Source organism: Gorilla gorilla, chromosome 3 (assembly GCF_029281585.2).
Source record: "Gorilla gorilla gorilla isolate KB3781 chromosome 3, NHGRI_mGorGor1-v2.1_pri, whole genome shotgun sequence".
NCBI classification, from domain to species: Eukaryota; Metazoa; Chordata; class Mammalia; order Primates; family Hominidae; genus Gorilla; species Gorilla gorilla.
Genome location: NC_073227.2, coordinates 26,018,735 through 26,034,287, shown reverse-complemented (window position 1 = coordinate 26,034,287; position 15,553 = coordinate 26,018,735). Strand labels below are relative to the sequence as shown.

The following is a 15,553-nucleotide window of genomic DNA, read 5'->3' as shown; positions in this document are numbered from 1 at the left end:
AGCATTAGAAACCTCTCCATAAAACCTCTATACTTCCCTGACCATAGCATTTATTATGCTCTGTTGTAGTTGAATTTTAACAGATTTGTAGCCCTCGAACAGGACAAATAGGCACATAAGTGGTCAAAGCAAGTCAAGTTAATCAGATGATATTAACCATGATAGACTACTTTTGCTAATTTTATAATTTTGACCTAAAGTTTGTCATTTTTCAGATGATATTTTCAGTTTTTGCTTTAAATTTGCTTTCCAAATTTAATAGCCTATAATGGCCCACAGACTTCGTCAAATAAAAGAAGCCACCAGCTATCAAAATAAAATTCAGGCATACTCTCTGGGAAGGTGGGTGTTGGAGTTGGGATGTCTATGGCTAAAGAGATCAGAAACATAACTCATGAAACTCTCCTATATAAAAGAGTCTCCTATTTAGCATTCTTTTTATGAGAATAATCAGCACATCCCAAAAGTACAACAATAAATGATGTTCATTACAAAAGACAAGATCCCAAAAGAAATTAAAGTTAATATCAAATATTAATTGATACCTATCTTATGTTTACATATTTATCATTTGTTGTAAGACAGAATGGTATCAACACCATTAACAAAAAATTTCTTTCAGAAGGAAAGACATATTCCATTTAAGAGACTACTTTAACAAACTAATTTTTTAAAAAAGGAACTACTGAAAAGCAAGCTTTAAATGTTACTAGACATATTTCAGTATTTCATTAAAAATAACAAAGCTGCGTAGCTTTTTCTAAAAACACAAAAGTAATTTAGCTTTAAAAAAATGCACGTTACCATAGAAATTATTTTGCTAGCAATAAAAAAGAAAGGTCATGGATCCTCCACAAATAAGAGGAAAATGGATGTATTTTCCTTTTTTAAACCATTCAAGACAAAAAACAGAAAACTCAGATGTGAACCACTGGAAAGCTAGCTTCCCTGGAAGAAAGACTTCGGATTCTAGAGATTAGCATGACAAGGAAGCAAATAAAGTCCTACCTCCAATAATTAAAGTTAATTAAGGCCTTTCAAAGTCCAAAAATAGAAACAGGGAAAAACTTTTTTCATTTTAATTCATGTCACGTTGTAAAGTGCTCAAAGTAAATATATTTTGGCAATTCTAGAAGTTAGAGAAAATAAGATTTAGTTGAGATGATTAATAACACCTGAGATTTATTATGAAAAAAGTTACCTGTACCTTCTCTATGTGGACTTCTTTAATTTCAAGTTGCTCTGTCTCTTTCAAAAGGTTTATTCTGGCATCTTCTAATGCTTTTATTTCTTCTTTTAATTCTGATGCCCGATTAAAATCCTGTAAGGTAATGCAATTTTCCAAAGCTTCTTTGGCTTCAATAAGCTTAACTTTTATTTCAGCCATCTAAGGGAAGATATAAATTGTTTCAACACTGAACAAAAACTGTTAATATGAATATCTGTAGCAGCTCAGGAGTATTATTTAATATCTCAACTGCCCAGAATTTAATGAGTCAGGCATATGCAAACTTGTAGTTTTCCTGACACAGAGATCTGCATATCTCTGAGACTGACATATGTGGTAACATTTTAAATATTCTTATAGTTTAACAATTAAACAATAATTTGATTATGTGAGAAACATTTCAGAACTGCACAGCAAGAGGAAAGAATAGACTTGCCCAGCTACATTACACTCAAGCACTTCTTTCATTTAAAAGAGACTTACCTTGAGTTCTTTCTTTCTTACATCAGCTGGATCGTTATTAACACCAACAGTAACAATGGGCGCCCGAATCTCTGAGATAATTTCTGTAACCTGTAAGTTCAGAGTACATGCTTTTATATATGTTTTATATATCAGCAAATAGTATCAAAATTCTATATAAAACTCCAAGTAGTATCCACCATATATTGAATAATAGAGCAAAAACATACAGGTAGAAATAGCACACATTCTGTTTGCTAGACAATTTTAGAAAAAAACAAAACAAAACAATACATCTGACTACAAAATGAAATTATTTGAATGGAAGGGAAATAGGCACACAGACAGTGAAAGTAAATTATCCCTCATATAATGTTTGAAAAACAGAAAAATGAATTATGGTGCTTAAGATGAGACACTGTTAAATTCTCTGCCTATAATCCTCAACCCTTCTCTTGTTCAGCTCTGTAGGAGTTAAACACAGAAAAATGGAATATCTTTTTATTCTTCCTTTGGGTAGACAACGCATAAATAATAATAGCATAAAGAAGGACTTTCCTTTCAGAACCACTTGTATATTGGAATTGGCTGATCAGGAAAAGGCTGCCTCCCAAATGAAAGTATTTAAGCAGATGCTGAATAACAACTAAGTATGTTGTAGAAGGGGTGTATATATAAGGAGAGGATGGAAGAGATGATCTGTGAATTAACCTGCAACTGAAATTATATGATTTTTATGAAATAAATGATACAGATCTGTCTTTTTTGGCTATGCCAGAAAAAAATAACACTGAAATAGTATTATAGTAAACAATTATTTCTGTATTTATCAAGCAATACAGAACAATACCTTTATGAACAATACCTCATTGAAAAATGAAAGGTAGATTTCATTGCTATTCTTATTTGCAGACAAGTAAAACAGCAGAATAACTTGTCCAAAGCCACAAAGCCAGAAAGTGTCAGATGAGATTCTAAACCCTAGTATGTACAATTTGAGTAAGCTCTCAAAAACACTAGCACCCAGTGCCTCATGGACAAAACCATATCCCCACTTGTAACTTCCTACCAAACCTGCTCCATTTCAAACTTATTCAACAATAACAGGTACACTAAGAGGAAGAAGGTGACATTTTTCAAGTATTCTGTGTATGTAAGAGATAGATAATGGTTTTAAGAAATTTTAAAACTCATTAAAGAGACGAACCTAAGACAAAACAGACAAAACAAAAAGTTCTAAAGAGAAAATAAGACAGTATTCAATGTCACTGACCAAAACCTCTTTATCAACAATGAGGAAAATTACTTACAATTTGTGTTCTCTTATTATCATCTATAATGATGTGGAGTAGTCTTTCAACAAGAAAAGAAACCAGGGATATTGGGATTGTGGGTAAAATAAGAATCTCCTGTAAAACAGCCAGCAGTTTTTTTCTGCAGTCAAAAAGAATTAATTTAAATATCATTATGACAAAACATGTTTTATCTCTAACATTCACCTACTCTGCAAACTTAATTACATTTGCCTCAGTTCTTTCACTTAGGTTTATCACTATAATAGGTACAAAAATCTGTATGTACAGACTTTAGGTCAAATATTCTCATTCCTCACAAAAAAAAATTTTATAAAACACCCTATGATTTTTAATAAATCAACATGATAAAATGACAAAATACCAGAAATGATTAAACCTTTTAGAAAATGCTACTAGCCTTAATAAATCTAAACAGAAACTTTTAACCAAAAACTGCAATTTCATTGATTTATTCTGAGGAAATTGAACTAGAAATATAAATGTATGTGTATATATGGAAATATGTAGAAGGGAAAAGAAAACTTTTTATACCACTTTAGAGAGCTAGGGTAAATATGTTTAGTTATATTGTAAAAGGACTATATTTCAACATAAGAAATTAGAAGGGCAAATTAGAATGAGTGTTAACATTTAGACATACCTTCCTCCTTCTTCACTGGTATCCAAAGACTTAATAATTAGAATCAATTGTTGACCTATGAATTCTTTTGTCATCAAATTTCCAATATACGAAAAATCACCTCTGTGTTCTTCATTAACAACTGGAATGCTCTGGATGTAACTAAAACAAGCAGAATTAATAAAGTAGAATCTTTTAAGAAACATCAAATGAGTTGATTCCCACCATTAGATCAGAAAAGGGCCATTTTCAGGTCATATTCGTCTAAATACATATCTATGCCATGTAATTTGGTCTACAAACTCAATTCTATGCCACTGTCATTAACTTTTGCAAACAAACTTATTGATGAATCAAAAGAATTTGAAAATGTATTTTCAATAATGACTCAAATATTCTATGGGAAATTTTCAAAAGGTACATATTTATGTCTAACTGATAACTAATTATTTCAATGCCACTAGCATTCTCCCAATTACAGATGGTCCCCAATTACAGGTGGTCCAACTTACAATTTTTCAACTTTAGGATGAGTTTATCTGAGAATTAAACTCATTTGACTTATGACGTAGCCCCACTTTAAGTCAAGAAGCATCTATCAAGTTCTGAATCCCTTGCCCAAAAATCCAATTAGTCATAAAGATCTAATCTTCAGCTGGGCACAGTGGCTCACACCTGTAATCCCAACACTTTGGGAGGCCGAGGCAGGTGCACCACAAGGTCAGGAGTTCCAGACTAGCCTGGCCAAGATGGTGAAACCCTGTCTCTACTAAAAGTACAAAAAAATTAGCCAGGCATGGTGGCTACTGTAATCCCAGCTACTCAGGAGGCTGAGGCAGAAGAATTGCTTGAATCCAGGAGGCGGAGGTTGCAGTGAGCCGAGATCACACCACTGCACTCTAGCCTGGGTGACAGAGAAAAACTCCATCTCAAAAAAAAAAAAAAAAAAAAAAGATTTAATCTTCATCATGCCTAATTATCATTCTTTTATTTTTAAAAATTGTAACAATAGTTACACAAGTAATCCATGAATACAATTATCTCTTTTGAAAAAAATCAGAAAAATAGAAACAATTTCACAAATTTTTATTATTCTTTCTTAGAAACCCTACTAATCTCTGTATACACCACCACCATCAGCTACCTTTTATTTTAACTTTTTATTCTTACTACACACATCACCACCCAAACTAAAGCCCTTTATAATCCTCACCAAGAAGGCTGTATATTCAGTAGCCTCTGCTTTTTGTGTGGAATAAAAAAAGCTACTTAAAAGCAGAACTGAGAATTGAAGCTTAGACAGCGAAGTGCCTTTAAGATGGAAGTAACATGAAAAACAATCCTGATCAAAAATGTCATTTAAAAAATGTCGCCGGGCACAGTGGCTCACACCTGTAATCCCAACACTTTGGGGGGTTGAGGCGGGAGGATCACTTGACATCAGGAGTTCAAGAAGAGCCTAACCAACATGGTAAAACCCCATCTCTACTAAAAATATAAAAACCAGCCAAATGTGGTGGCAGGCACCTGTAATCCCAGCTACTCAGGAGGCTGAGGCAGGAGAATTGCTTGAACCTGGGAGGCAGAGGCTGCAGTAAGCCAAGATCACGCTACTGCACTCCAGCCTGGGCAACAAAGCAAGACTACGTCTCTTAAAAAAAACAAAAAAAGGGGGGGGGGTGGGGGGGACAAAAACCAAGTTACAGAAATTGTGGTATAATGTATAATGAATGAGTATCCTCTCATGTATTACAAAGTGATGACCAAGAGTAAATAAAAGCTCATAAATTTCTGGCCACAAGATTAGGACTTTTAAGACATCAGCCACCCCTTGGGTTCTAGTAGGAAGCTAAGGAAAACTACACTACCGATAACTATCAAAATCAACCAATCAGTAGAGTTACTCTTTTCTGACAGGCTAAAAGAAAACCTTCATTTATACTCATCTTTGTATCTCTCCCCACTTCTCCAGCCCAGCTTCAGCAAAATGCATAGCATCTTGACTGAGTTTTTTTTTTAAGTAAATTCAAACAGTTGTTTAATTAATAGATTAAAAATCCTCAACTGCATAAATACAACTTAAAACTGACCCACCAATTTTAGTTACCATGAAATCCTAACCATTTATAAAGACATTTATTATAATGAAGAGACCACTCAAGAAAGTATTTTAAAGTCTAAGAATTTATATTTAAGACGGCTTTCAACAAATTTTATTGTTGTCCCATTTACTTACTCTAATTTGATAATCCTCATTTCCTCGTTTGCTCTTTAAGTGAGCACCTTGGTTAACCAAAATTGTTTCACATCAGAGTTCTCAGTCATTGAATCTACTGCCTAAAATATACAGTATGCCTGAAAACATATTCCTGAGATTATCAGGAAACAATTTTTCAATTTAATTTTGTTTCTGTACTCAAGTATACTAATCCCATCTAGTCATGTTCCTCCAAAAAGACAGTCATTCTATTTTTTAGGTATTCTTTCAACAATCACTAAAATAAATTTCTGAAAGTTTTCTTCTTTTTTTTGTTTTTTTTGAGACGGAGTCTCACTCTGTCGCCCAGGCTGGAGTGCGGTGGCGCGGTCTCGGCTCATTGCAAGCTCCACCTCCCAGGTTCACACTATTCTCCTACCTCAGCCTCCCGAGTAGCTAGGACTACAGGCGCCTGCCACCACGCCCAGCTAATTTTTTTGTATTTTTAGTAGAGACGGGGTTTCACTATGTCGGCTAGGATGGTCTCGATCTCCTGACCTCGTGATCCACCGGCCTCAGCCTCCTAAAGTGCTGGGATTACAGGCATGAGCCACAGCACCCAGCCGAAAATTTTCCTCTTTAAAGGTGAAGAAAATAAGTCGAAGAGGTTAAAGTTACTTATTTCAAAACTAAGACAGAGTGACAAAGGAAATGTTAATCCCTGACCTTTCAGAAGGGAGGAATCAAGCTTTTTACAAGTCACCTTCTGATGCTGTCCTTGAGGAAAACTCCTCCCCCTTTATGCCATTTAAATATTTAACATTTCCTCATATTTTCTTGTATTTTCACTACCTTCTATAAACATCTTTTATATTTATATATATTATTAAACTTTGCCACAAACTCATTCCTTTTGGAAACATTTCAACATGGCCCAAACAGCATTATAATGAATTCCCTAATTAAATGTCAAAGTATGAAATAATTAACATTAAAATGCTCATTAGATTCACACAGGTTCTTCATGATGTTAACATGGGCTTGAGCTATAGTTTCCCTACTGGCTCACATTTGAGATACTTATCCTAGATTTAGGATTTTTGCAGGGGAAATTTAGAGGCATGCACAGCTTTGCTGCCTAACTTTTATGTGAGATCATTTTAAACAAAAGCAGAGAACTGTTACTTCATACAGATAATTCAGGTCCGTAATTCATATTATATGGAAGCTTTTTTAAAAAAATTCATCAGGCTGGGCGCTGTGGCTCACGCCTGTAATCCCAGCACTTTGGGAGGCCAAGGCAGGCAGATCACGAGGTCAAGAGATTGAGACCATCCTGGCCAACATGGTGAAACCCCATCTCTACTAAAAATACAAAAATTAGCTGGGCATAGTGGCGCGTGCCTGTAGTCCCAGCTACTCAGGAGGCTGAGGCAAGAGAATCGCTTGAACACGGGAGGCGGAGGATGCAGTGAGCCAAGATCGCACTATTGCACTCCAGCCTGGCGACAGAGCAAGACTCCGTCTCAAAAAAAATAAATAAACCATAAAGTTGAAGTTAAAAACCTACATACCAATGTCTATCAAAATATAGATATATTATCCTTTGGTGTAGCAACTTATTTCTTGGAATTAACCCCAAAAATCCCAAAGGTACCCAAAAATGTAAAGGAAATTTAACATACTTTTGCTTTTATCAGTGAAAAATGGAAACATCCTAAATGTCCATCAACAGAGGAATAAATTAAATGTTACCACCATACTATGGAATGATATGCTGTTAAGACTGTAACAGTATCTATTACATTACATATGCACCAATATATAATGATCTCAGGTATCAGTTGAAAAAAAAAGTATATATACAGTGTTATATTTTTAAAGAAACCCGTACTCAAAAAATGTATATAAATGCAGAGAAAGAGGTTTGAATATACACCCTATATTGTTTAGTTGCTAATTCTAAGGGTTGCTAGAATATACACTTAGTTGCTAATCAATGGGATTGAGGAAGTAGGAAATAAAAGAGGGAATTCCACATTTTTATTCCTTATACCTCTGTATTTGAATTTTGACAAAAATGCATTCATGTTTTTCTTGTATAATTTTAAATTGAAGTAAAGTAATCCAAATAATTTCTTAAGAGGTATAATTATGGTAATCCAAATTGTTTTTTAAAAAGGCATATTTTGAAAAAACTTTAAAACATGAAGCCAGATAGTAAGTTTTTAATAAATAAAACTGGCCACAAAGATCCACACTGTGAATTGGAAAACAATGGTCCGTGCATCAAATCCAGCCTATTACCTGTTATATAGCTTGCAAGCTAAGACTATTTTAAATTTTTAACTGATCATTTTTTTAAATTTCTTATTTTGTTAACACATGAATATTAAAGTTCAACTATTTAGTGGCCATAAAAGTCAATAAAAGTTTTATTGAAAAACAGTTACTTACATTGTCTTTGGCTGCTTTTACAATACCACGGCAGAGTTGAGTCATTGTGACAGACGGTATGGCCCACAGGACCCTAAGATATTTATTATCTAACACTTAACAGAAAATGTGCCAACCAATTTCAGAAATAATATATCATCATTATCAACTTTATGCAGAAATGGTCATAATCATATCTTAACAGTTTTGAAGAAATGATCCTAAACATAGTGACTTGCTCTTTCAGTATACAGACCAGCACAAGATATTCAAAAAGACTCGATGTATATAACTATCCCTACATGTACAAAAAGAGGATTTTTAACATATTCACAATCAAACATGACTTTGAGGAAGGGGACTGGGAGGTTGACACATGCAGCAACACAATCACTCTCCAAACTAAAAGAAAAAAAATTTACCTCAATAAATAGTCTGCATATACTACAGGCTCTGGCAAAATCTGCTCTAAAAATTCTTCACCTTCATCTCCTTTTGATTTCAAATATTCACAAAGGGCACACCAATACAAAGCAATTTCAGGAGTTAATGTCTCCACTGGAATCAATTTCCTTCATTTAAAAGAGTGTGAGAGAAAGCATGATCTTTTTACCATTAAAAATTGAAGAGTACAAAAATGAGAATAATAAGATTTGCTTTAAAACCACTACACTATCCTTTTAATTAGAGTCATTAATGTATCCACACAAAAAGGAATGGAGAAACTTAGAACAAAAAAGAACCAAATAAGCAAACATATACTAGGGGTGCATGTTGCTGGATTTTCTTATGGTAGGCTAATTCAAAAATCAAAGTAAGAAACTGAAGGGGGGAAAAGCATAGCTAAAGTAGATAGTCTACGATAAAGTTATGAGTTCTTACACCAGGAGGGGAAAAAGGAAGGATAAAAAGATATTCATCAGACTAAAAGAAAACAAAAGAGAGGTAAGATTAAAGGTATTAATATAATCTTAAGCTATGGGGAGGAAAAAAAACAAATTAATTGCATAAGTTAATCAGTATTACATTTCAAAGAATGAATCCTTTATGTACCTGCCATCATTGTTTTTACAGAGTCCCACCAGTTCACTGAGAGGAGTTATTGAAAACAAGGCATTGAGAACAGAGACTGCCACTTCAGAAGAATTTTCTACATCCAACCGATGGAGCAACTCTAAGATATTTCCTTCAGAGAACCGTAACCAGCCTTGAAGAAGATGCTTCTGCATAGCTTGTTTCACAGCATCTATTGAGTCATTTGAAACATAGGTGAACAAAGGCTCCCTCTAGCTTCCATCTCTTGTATTTTGTCTATTTTAATTCACAAAGTCAGTATTTACAATAGAAATAGTAGAGGTTAAGAGGCACAACTAAGCATGTATATATATATTTTTTGAGACAGAGTCTCGCTCTGTCACCAGGCTGGAGTGCAGTGGCGCGATCTTGGTTCACTGCAACCTCCACCTACCAGATTCAAGCGATTCTCCTGCCTCAGCCTCCCGAGTAGCTGGGACTACAGGCATGCGCCACCACGCCCAGCTAATTTTTGTTTCACCATGTTGGCCAGGATGGTCTCAATCTCTTGACCTCGTGATCCGCCTGCCTCGGCCTCCAAAAGTGCTTAGATTACAGGTGTGAGCCATAGCACCCAGCCAACTAAGCATATTAAAGGTAAAAAAAAGAAGTACCGTGATACTGCAAAAGCCACTGTGATGGTCACTTACAAATAAAAATGGAAAAGGCTCAGCACCAAATACCACAGCCTACAAAAATATCTTTACATTCCTTCTCCCCTGGGTTCAATGGGCTTCAGGTGTTAGCCCAGAATATGTAATAGCTATTATCTCACTTGTTATCTGATTTCATCTATTACACGATTGCTATTTGCAGTAGTGAACTATACAAGCACACGTCACTGAACAAACCTTAGTCTTAGCTTTTAAGGTCATCCTAGTAATTAGTCCTCTGACAATGTTTTCAAACTCAAGTCGGTTTTCTCACTACAGCACAATAGAGCCACCTTGGCCTTCTCATGAGAGTTAAAAACTTCAAAAAATATCATTCCTATAAGCAGAGTCTCTCAGGCTCCCCAACCCCTGGGCCACGGACTAGTACCAGTCTGTGGCCTGTTAGGAACCGGGCCGCACAAGAGGAGGTAAGCCGTGGTCTAACGAGCATTACCACCTAAGCTCTTCCTACTGTCAGATCAGCAGATGCATTAGATTCTCTTAGGCGCAGGAACTCTATTGTGAACTGCGCACATGAGGTATCCAGGTTGCACGCTCCTTATGAGAATCTAAGTAATGCCTGATGATTTGAGGTGGAACAGTTTCATCTGGAAACCATCCAGCCCGCCCTCTGTGGAAAAACTGTCTTCCACAAAATCGATCCTTGGTGTCAAAAATGTTGGGGAACTCCACTCTAACAGAAAAAAAAAAAAAAATAGGAAAATTATACTGGTCTGAGCATTCCTATTTGTTGTTTCTGATACACAGAACACATTCATACCAAAGTATACACATAAGGAACAGCATTTTTTTTTTAAGTCAGAGAGAGAGGGCAAATAGATCTTTTCCTACTTCTGACATGAATTAGCTCTACAGACTTAAGTATTGTTTCTCCATCTGTAAAATACAGAAAGGGTGAAAGAAATAAGCTCTGTTCCTTCAAAATACCAAGATCTTGGCCAGACGCGGTGGCTCACGCCTGTAATCCCAACACTTTGGGAGGCCGAAGCAGGTGCATCACTTGAGGTCAGGAGTTCAAGACCAGTCTGGCCAACATGGTGAAACCCCGTCTCTATAAAAATATAAAAATTAACCAGACATGGTGATGTTCACCCGTAATCCCAGCTGCTCAGGAGGCTGAGGCAGGAGAATCGCTTGAAACTAGAAGGCAGAGGTTGCAGTGAGCCAAGATTGCACCACAGCACTCGTCTGTGTGATAGAGTGAGACTCCGTCTCAAAAATATATATATATATATATATCAAAATCTTTAGCCCTATGTTTTCTATATAATAAATCAAGATAAATTTCACCAGGTTCATGGGACTGGCAGGCTTACTTGACCTGATTTGACACTCGTTTCTTAAACCTTGTTAAGTCTGACCTCAAAATCTACTAAAGTTTTGTATATATAAAGTTGTTTATCTTACCTGATCTGTCATTAAGACCTTGTTGAAGGAGCATTACTCTCTGAGCAATGGACATAGCTCTCATATGAACCTTTTCAGCTAAAACCTTAAAAATAATTTATAAAGATGGTCATTAACCTCAACACAATTTATAGATTTCATAAGAATATCACCATCTTAGAAAATTACCCAGAATCTCCAAAAGAAATTAATATCTGGTAACACAGTTAATACAGTAAGATTCTACCTAAATTACCTGTGTTCTCCATAAAACCTCAATTGAAGAAATTATTACATGCCAAGTATTTTTCAAAAGCACTTTAAGAAAATGGCTCCTTGTCCTTTAAGAATATGCCAACACAAGACATTGAACTTATTTACCTGATAAGCCAGCTTTCTGACAGCCTCTTTCACATCCTTGGTGCGCCCTACAATTTTTGGCAAAGTCTTTGCTGATGGTGCAATACATGATAACACTGCCCGTCTAACTTCTGGATTTGAATCATTTTCAATCAAAGTAGCATATGCTAAAAATAAAGCAATACATTTTAGTACTGATGAAATTACTTATTTAACTATAGTCATAAAATAACACACATTTTGATATTTTAAAATGCCTTTAATATGATAAAGATAGGCTGGGCACGATGGCTACTGCCTATAACCAGCACTTTGGGAGGCCAAGGTAGGTGGAGAGCTTGAAGCCAAGAGTTCAAGACCAGCCTGAGCAATATAGCAAGACCCCTGTCTCTACAAAATAATTTTAAAATAAAAAATTAGCTAGGCATGGTAGTGGCGCTTCCAGTTACTTAGGAGGCTGAGGTGGAAGGATCACTTAAGCCCAGGAGTTTGAGGCCACACCTCTGCAATCCAGCCCGAGTGAGAACCCATCTGTAACAGAAAGTAATGTCATTTTTTAGTCTCACATATTTTAGTTGAAGTTTTTTTCCCACCAACTTCCTTCTTTTTCTTTTTTTTTGGAGACAAGATCTCATTATGTTGCCCAGGTTGGAGCCAAAGTGCTGAGATTACAGGCCTGAGTCACTGCTGCGCAGGCCACCAACTTCCCTTCTAAAGACACAAGGGGGAATTAGTCAACGGACTGGCTCTTAGGCCAAAAGTGAAAACAAATAGCCCTAAAAGTCACAGAAAATTCATCATTAAGATTATGTCTGTGCTACTCCTCAATATTTAAGAGAAAGCTTAATATAGCAGTTTATTTTAAACTGATATGGCTTTATAAGGGCCCATTATTTTGGTTTTTAATGAGACCTAAAAGGAAATATTTTTTGGTTTTATTCATTGAAACAAACCCATTTCTTATATTTAAATATATTTATCTGTACTTCTCACATCTTTCCTACCTCAATTATTAAGTACAGGTTGACTATCAAATACCTATGTTTTACACAATATTATTATGGGTATCTTTTAACACCAAAAAAAATACCAACTACTATAGTGATAAATATACCAGTGATTATAAAACTGGTAACAGGGACAAAAAGGACAGAAGAGTGCCTAAAACATACCTAGGCACATATGGAAAAATGAAATACAACTACCTTTATGACCCCAGAGGTAAGAAAAAATTCCTTAAAAAAGAGATTAAAAAATATGAATCATAATGGCAGAGATTTATATTTTTGACATAAGAATTTCTGTTCAAAAAAAGATACCCCAAAGGGAGTGAAACAATGATACCCCAATGAGCCACGTAAAACAGGAAGAGATCTACAATTCATATAACCCAAGGATTTCTTTTCAAAATATATAAAGAATGCAAATGAATTTTTTAAAATAGTATTTTAAATTAAAAACCCAATGAAAAAATGGGCAAAACACAGTAACAGGTATTATATAGAAATATAATTGGCTGCTAAATATATACATACAGCATGATTTACACAAAATGACAGGAAAACATTAAGATAGACATATGTGATTTATGCAAAAAAATTTTTTTTAATTTAAGCAAAAGACTAATTAACCCCAAACTGAGGATTTAATAGTTACTTCTGAGGGACAGGGATGCAACTGGGATAGGATGCAAGTACTGACTTTTTTTTTTAAGCTGGGTGGTTGCTACTTAGGTTTTTTTTTTTTTTTTATCTGAATCATATATTAATTACCTATACTCTTCAAATGTACAGACCATAATAAAAAATTTCAAATACTGAGAATTTAACAAAATCAACAAATCTGAAAAAAGATTTAGGAAACTACACACACCATTAACCACTGGGCATTCATCATCCTTGGGATCCTGAAGTCGTGAAAGCGCCAGAACTGCCTGTATTCTCACATTTGGAATCTTATCTTTCAATCTAATAAGCATGGCTTTATTAATTTTATCAAACACATCATCATCAATCTGAGCATTTTCTGGCATACTTCCCAAAAGCTTGTTTATGAGCTGGCACACTCTAAATCTCACTGCATTGCTGTTTGCTTCATGAGACTAAAACAGAAACAAATCAAAATTTATTCATAGTCACATACCACTCCCAAATAATCAATATTATCTGAACTCTATACATTCAGAATGCAAGAAGTTACAACAACAATTCATTTCCTGAAGAGAACCTATAATGCTACCTTGGTCCATATGTATAGCAAATATATATTTTATACAGTCTCAAAATAAACAGTCTGAAAGAAGTCTTTGCTAAGTTACATAGTCCTCTTTGTAGAGGCTTCTAAAATACAGAACTCATTTAAAATAAACAAAGGAGAACTGGTTTAAAGAGGTCATTAAAAATTTAATGCTGGAGTTAAAGTCCACTTTTTAATCATAATGATAATTCTAATATTTCCTATGAAAGGTAGACTCATTCAGATTTTTTCAATCACTAGATATTTCATTGTCAAAAACATACAAACTCCCACGACTCTTTTAAAGTGGCAAAATTTTCTAAAATCCCTCCCCAAGGCTATCATTTTCATAGTACCTTTAAGAGAAAAGTAAACAAATAATTTAAAAGGCCACCATCTTCCTCTTCCTCATCATCTTCCACATCTGATTGGTGAAATGAGGTAACAAACTTTGCTGCAAATTCTATTACCCTCTCCACAGCTGGTTCACGTTTATAGACCATCATAACATATTTAAGGTAATGAATGAACTCCTCATGAAAAACTGTCTTATCATCCATCTGAAAGACAAAAGAAACCCTTCATAAACTGCACCGATAAAAACCCTTTATTCCCAACATCACCCTAAGACTGATGAAAGCACTAGCCATAATAATGCAGACAAATTAAAATCTTTATTTAGTAAACTCTTAATTATCCAAACCAGCAAAAGGGCAATCAATTTGCATGAATTTCTCTCCAGGCTATAATGGGAGTACACAAGCTTGACTTTTGACAGTGAAAAGATTCCTTTGATATTTTTTTCAATATCTTTGATTCTCAATAAGCCTTTAGTACCAGTACGTTACAAATACGCTTCTTCAACAACCCAAAATCAATACTGGCTTTTATATTTCTTATATTCAGGCCTTCCTATCACCAGCAGTTTCTTTATGAGATAACTTGCACATCCTATCTCATATCCTCAACGCCCTGTGATGTTTACTCACAATTTTTCTTGGACCTCAAGATAATTCATGTTCCCCAAATTAATTGTTCTATTCTTCTCAAGGTTCCACTCAAAACAAACAAATAGTATGTACATAAATAAGAATGGCCAGGCCCTAAAGAATAATTTGGTATTTGGTGATTGGATTCAATGTAACCGTGGGACAAGGGTAGAATCATTTGATGTTCGGCGGGGAGCGATGACCCCAGGGGCAACGACCACTGAACCCCCGCATTCAGGATCCACTCTGCGGTTCAATATTTGATGTCTGATCGCCTCGGTGGTCGTAAATGTTTCTCTCCACGTTCACGATCGGACTAAGGAATAACGGTCCATGCCGCCCAGAAGCTGGGGCTGTCGGCTCAGAAAAGCCAAGGCGGGGCCCGTGTGAACGACGCCCAGGCTTCGGAGGCTTTCTGGCCTGGGCCCAGGCGACCTCGGTAAGTCCCTGACTTCTCCGAACCTCAGATCCCTATGAAGTGAGTCGCGAAGGTGAACAAGGCTGGAGTCACGGTGAGCCGAGCCCGAGGGCCACGGAGGGCCCCTGAGGGAGGGTGGGCCGGGGCGGGCGAGAGGCG

General features: G+C 35.7%; 1 protein-coding gene across 7 annotated transcripts in view; it reads right to left on the bottom strand.

The window, feature by feature from the left end:
- Window positions 1-15,553, bottom strand: part of NCAPG (non-SMC condensin I complex subunit G) — a 32,854-nt gene that overhangs the window by 16,760 nt on the left and 541 nt on the right. For 2 of the 7 annotated variants that reach the window (XM_004038484.5, XM_019025392.4), the window contains exons 2-11: window positions 14,344-14,547; window positions 13,625-13,853; window positions 11,774-11,919; window positions 11,414-11,498; window positions 9,312-9,504; window positions 8,681-8,830; window positions 3,647-3,787; window positions 3,001-3,124; window positions 1,712-1,801; window positions 1,208-1,387 (exon numbers count right to left, since the gene is read on the bottom strand). In XM_004038484.5, coding sequence (XP_004038532.1) covers window positions 1,208-1,387; window positions 1,712-1,801; window positions 3,001-3,124; window positions 3,647-3,787; window positions 8,681-8,830; window positions 9,312-9,504; window positions 11,414-11,498; window positions 11,774-11,919; window positions 13,625-13,853; window positions 14,344-14,547 — 1,542 coding nt within the window. Of the gene's footprint in view, window positions 1-1,201; window positions 1,388-1,711; window positions 1,802-3,000; window positions 3,125-3,646; window positions 3,788-8,680; window positions 8,831-9,311; window positions 9,505-11,413; window positions 11,499-11,773; window positions 11,920-13,624; window positions 13,854-14,343; window positions 14,548-15,553 lie in introns of all 7 variants that reach the window. The other 5 variants (XM_055385465.2, XM_055385466.2, XM_055385468.2 and 2 more) reach the window with 3 other exon arrangements.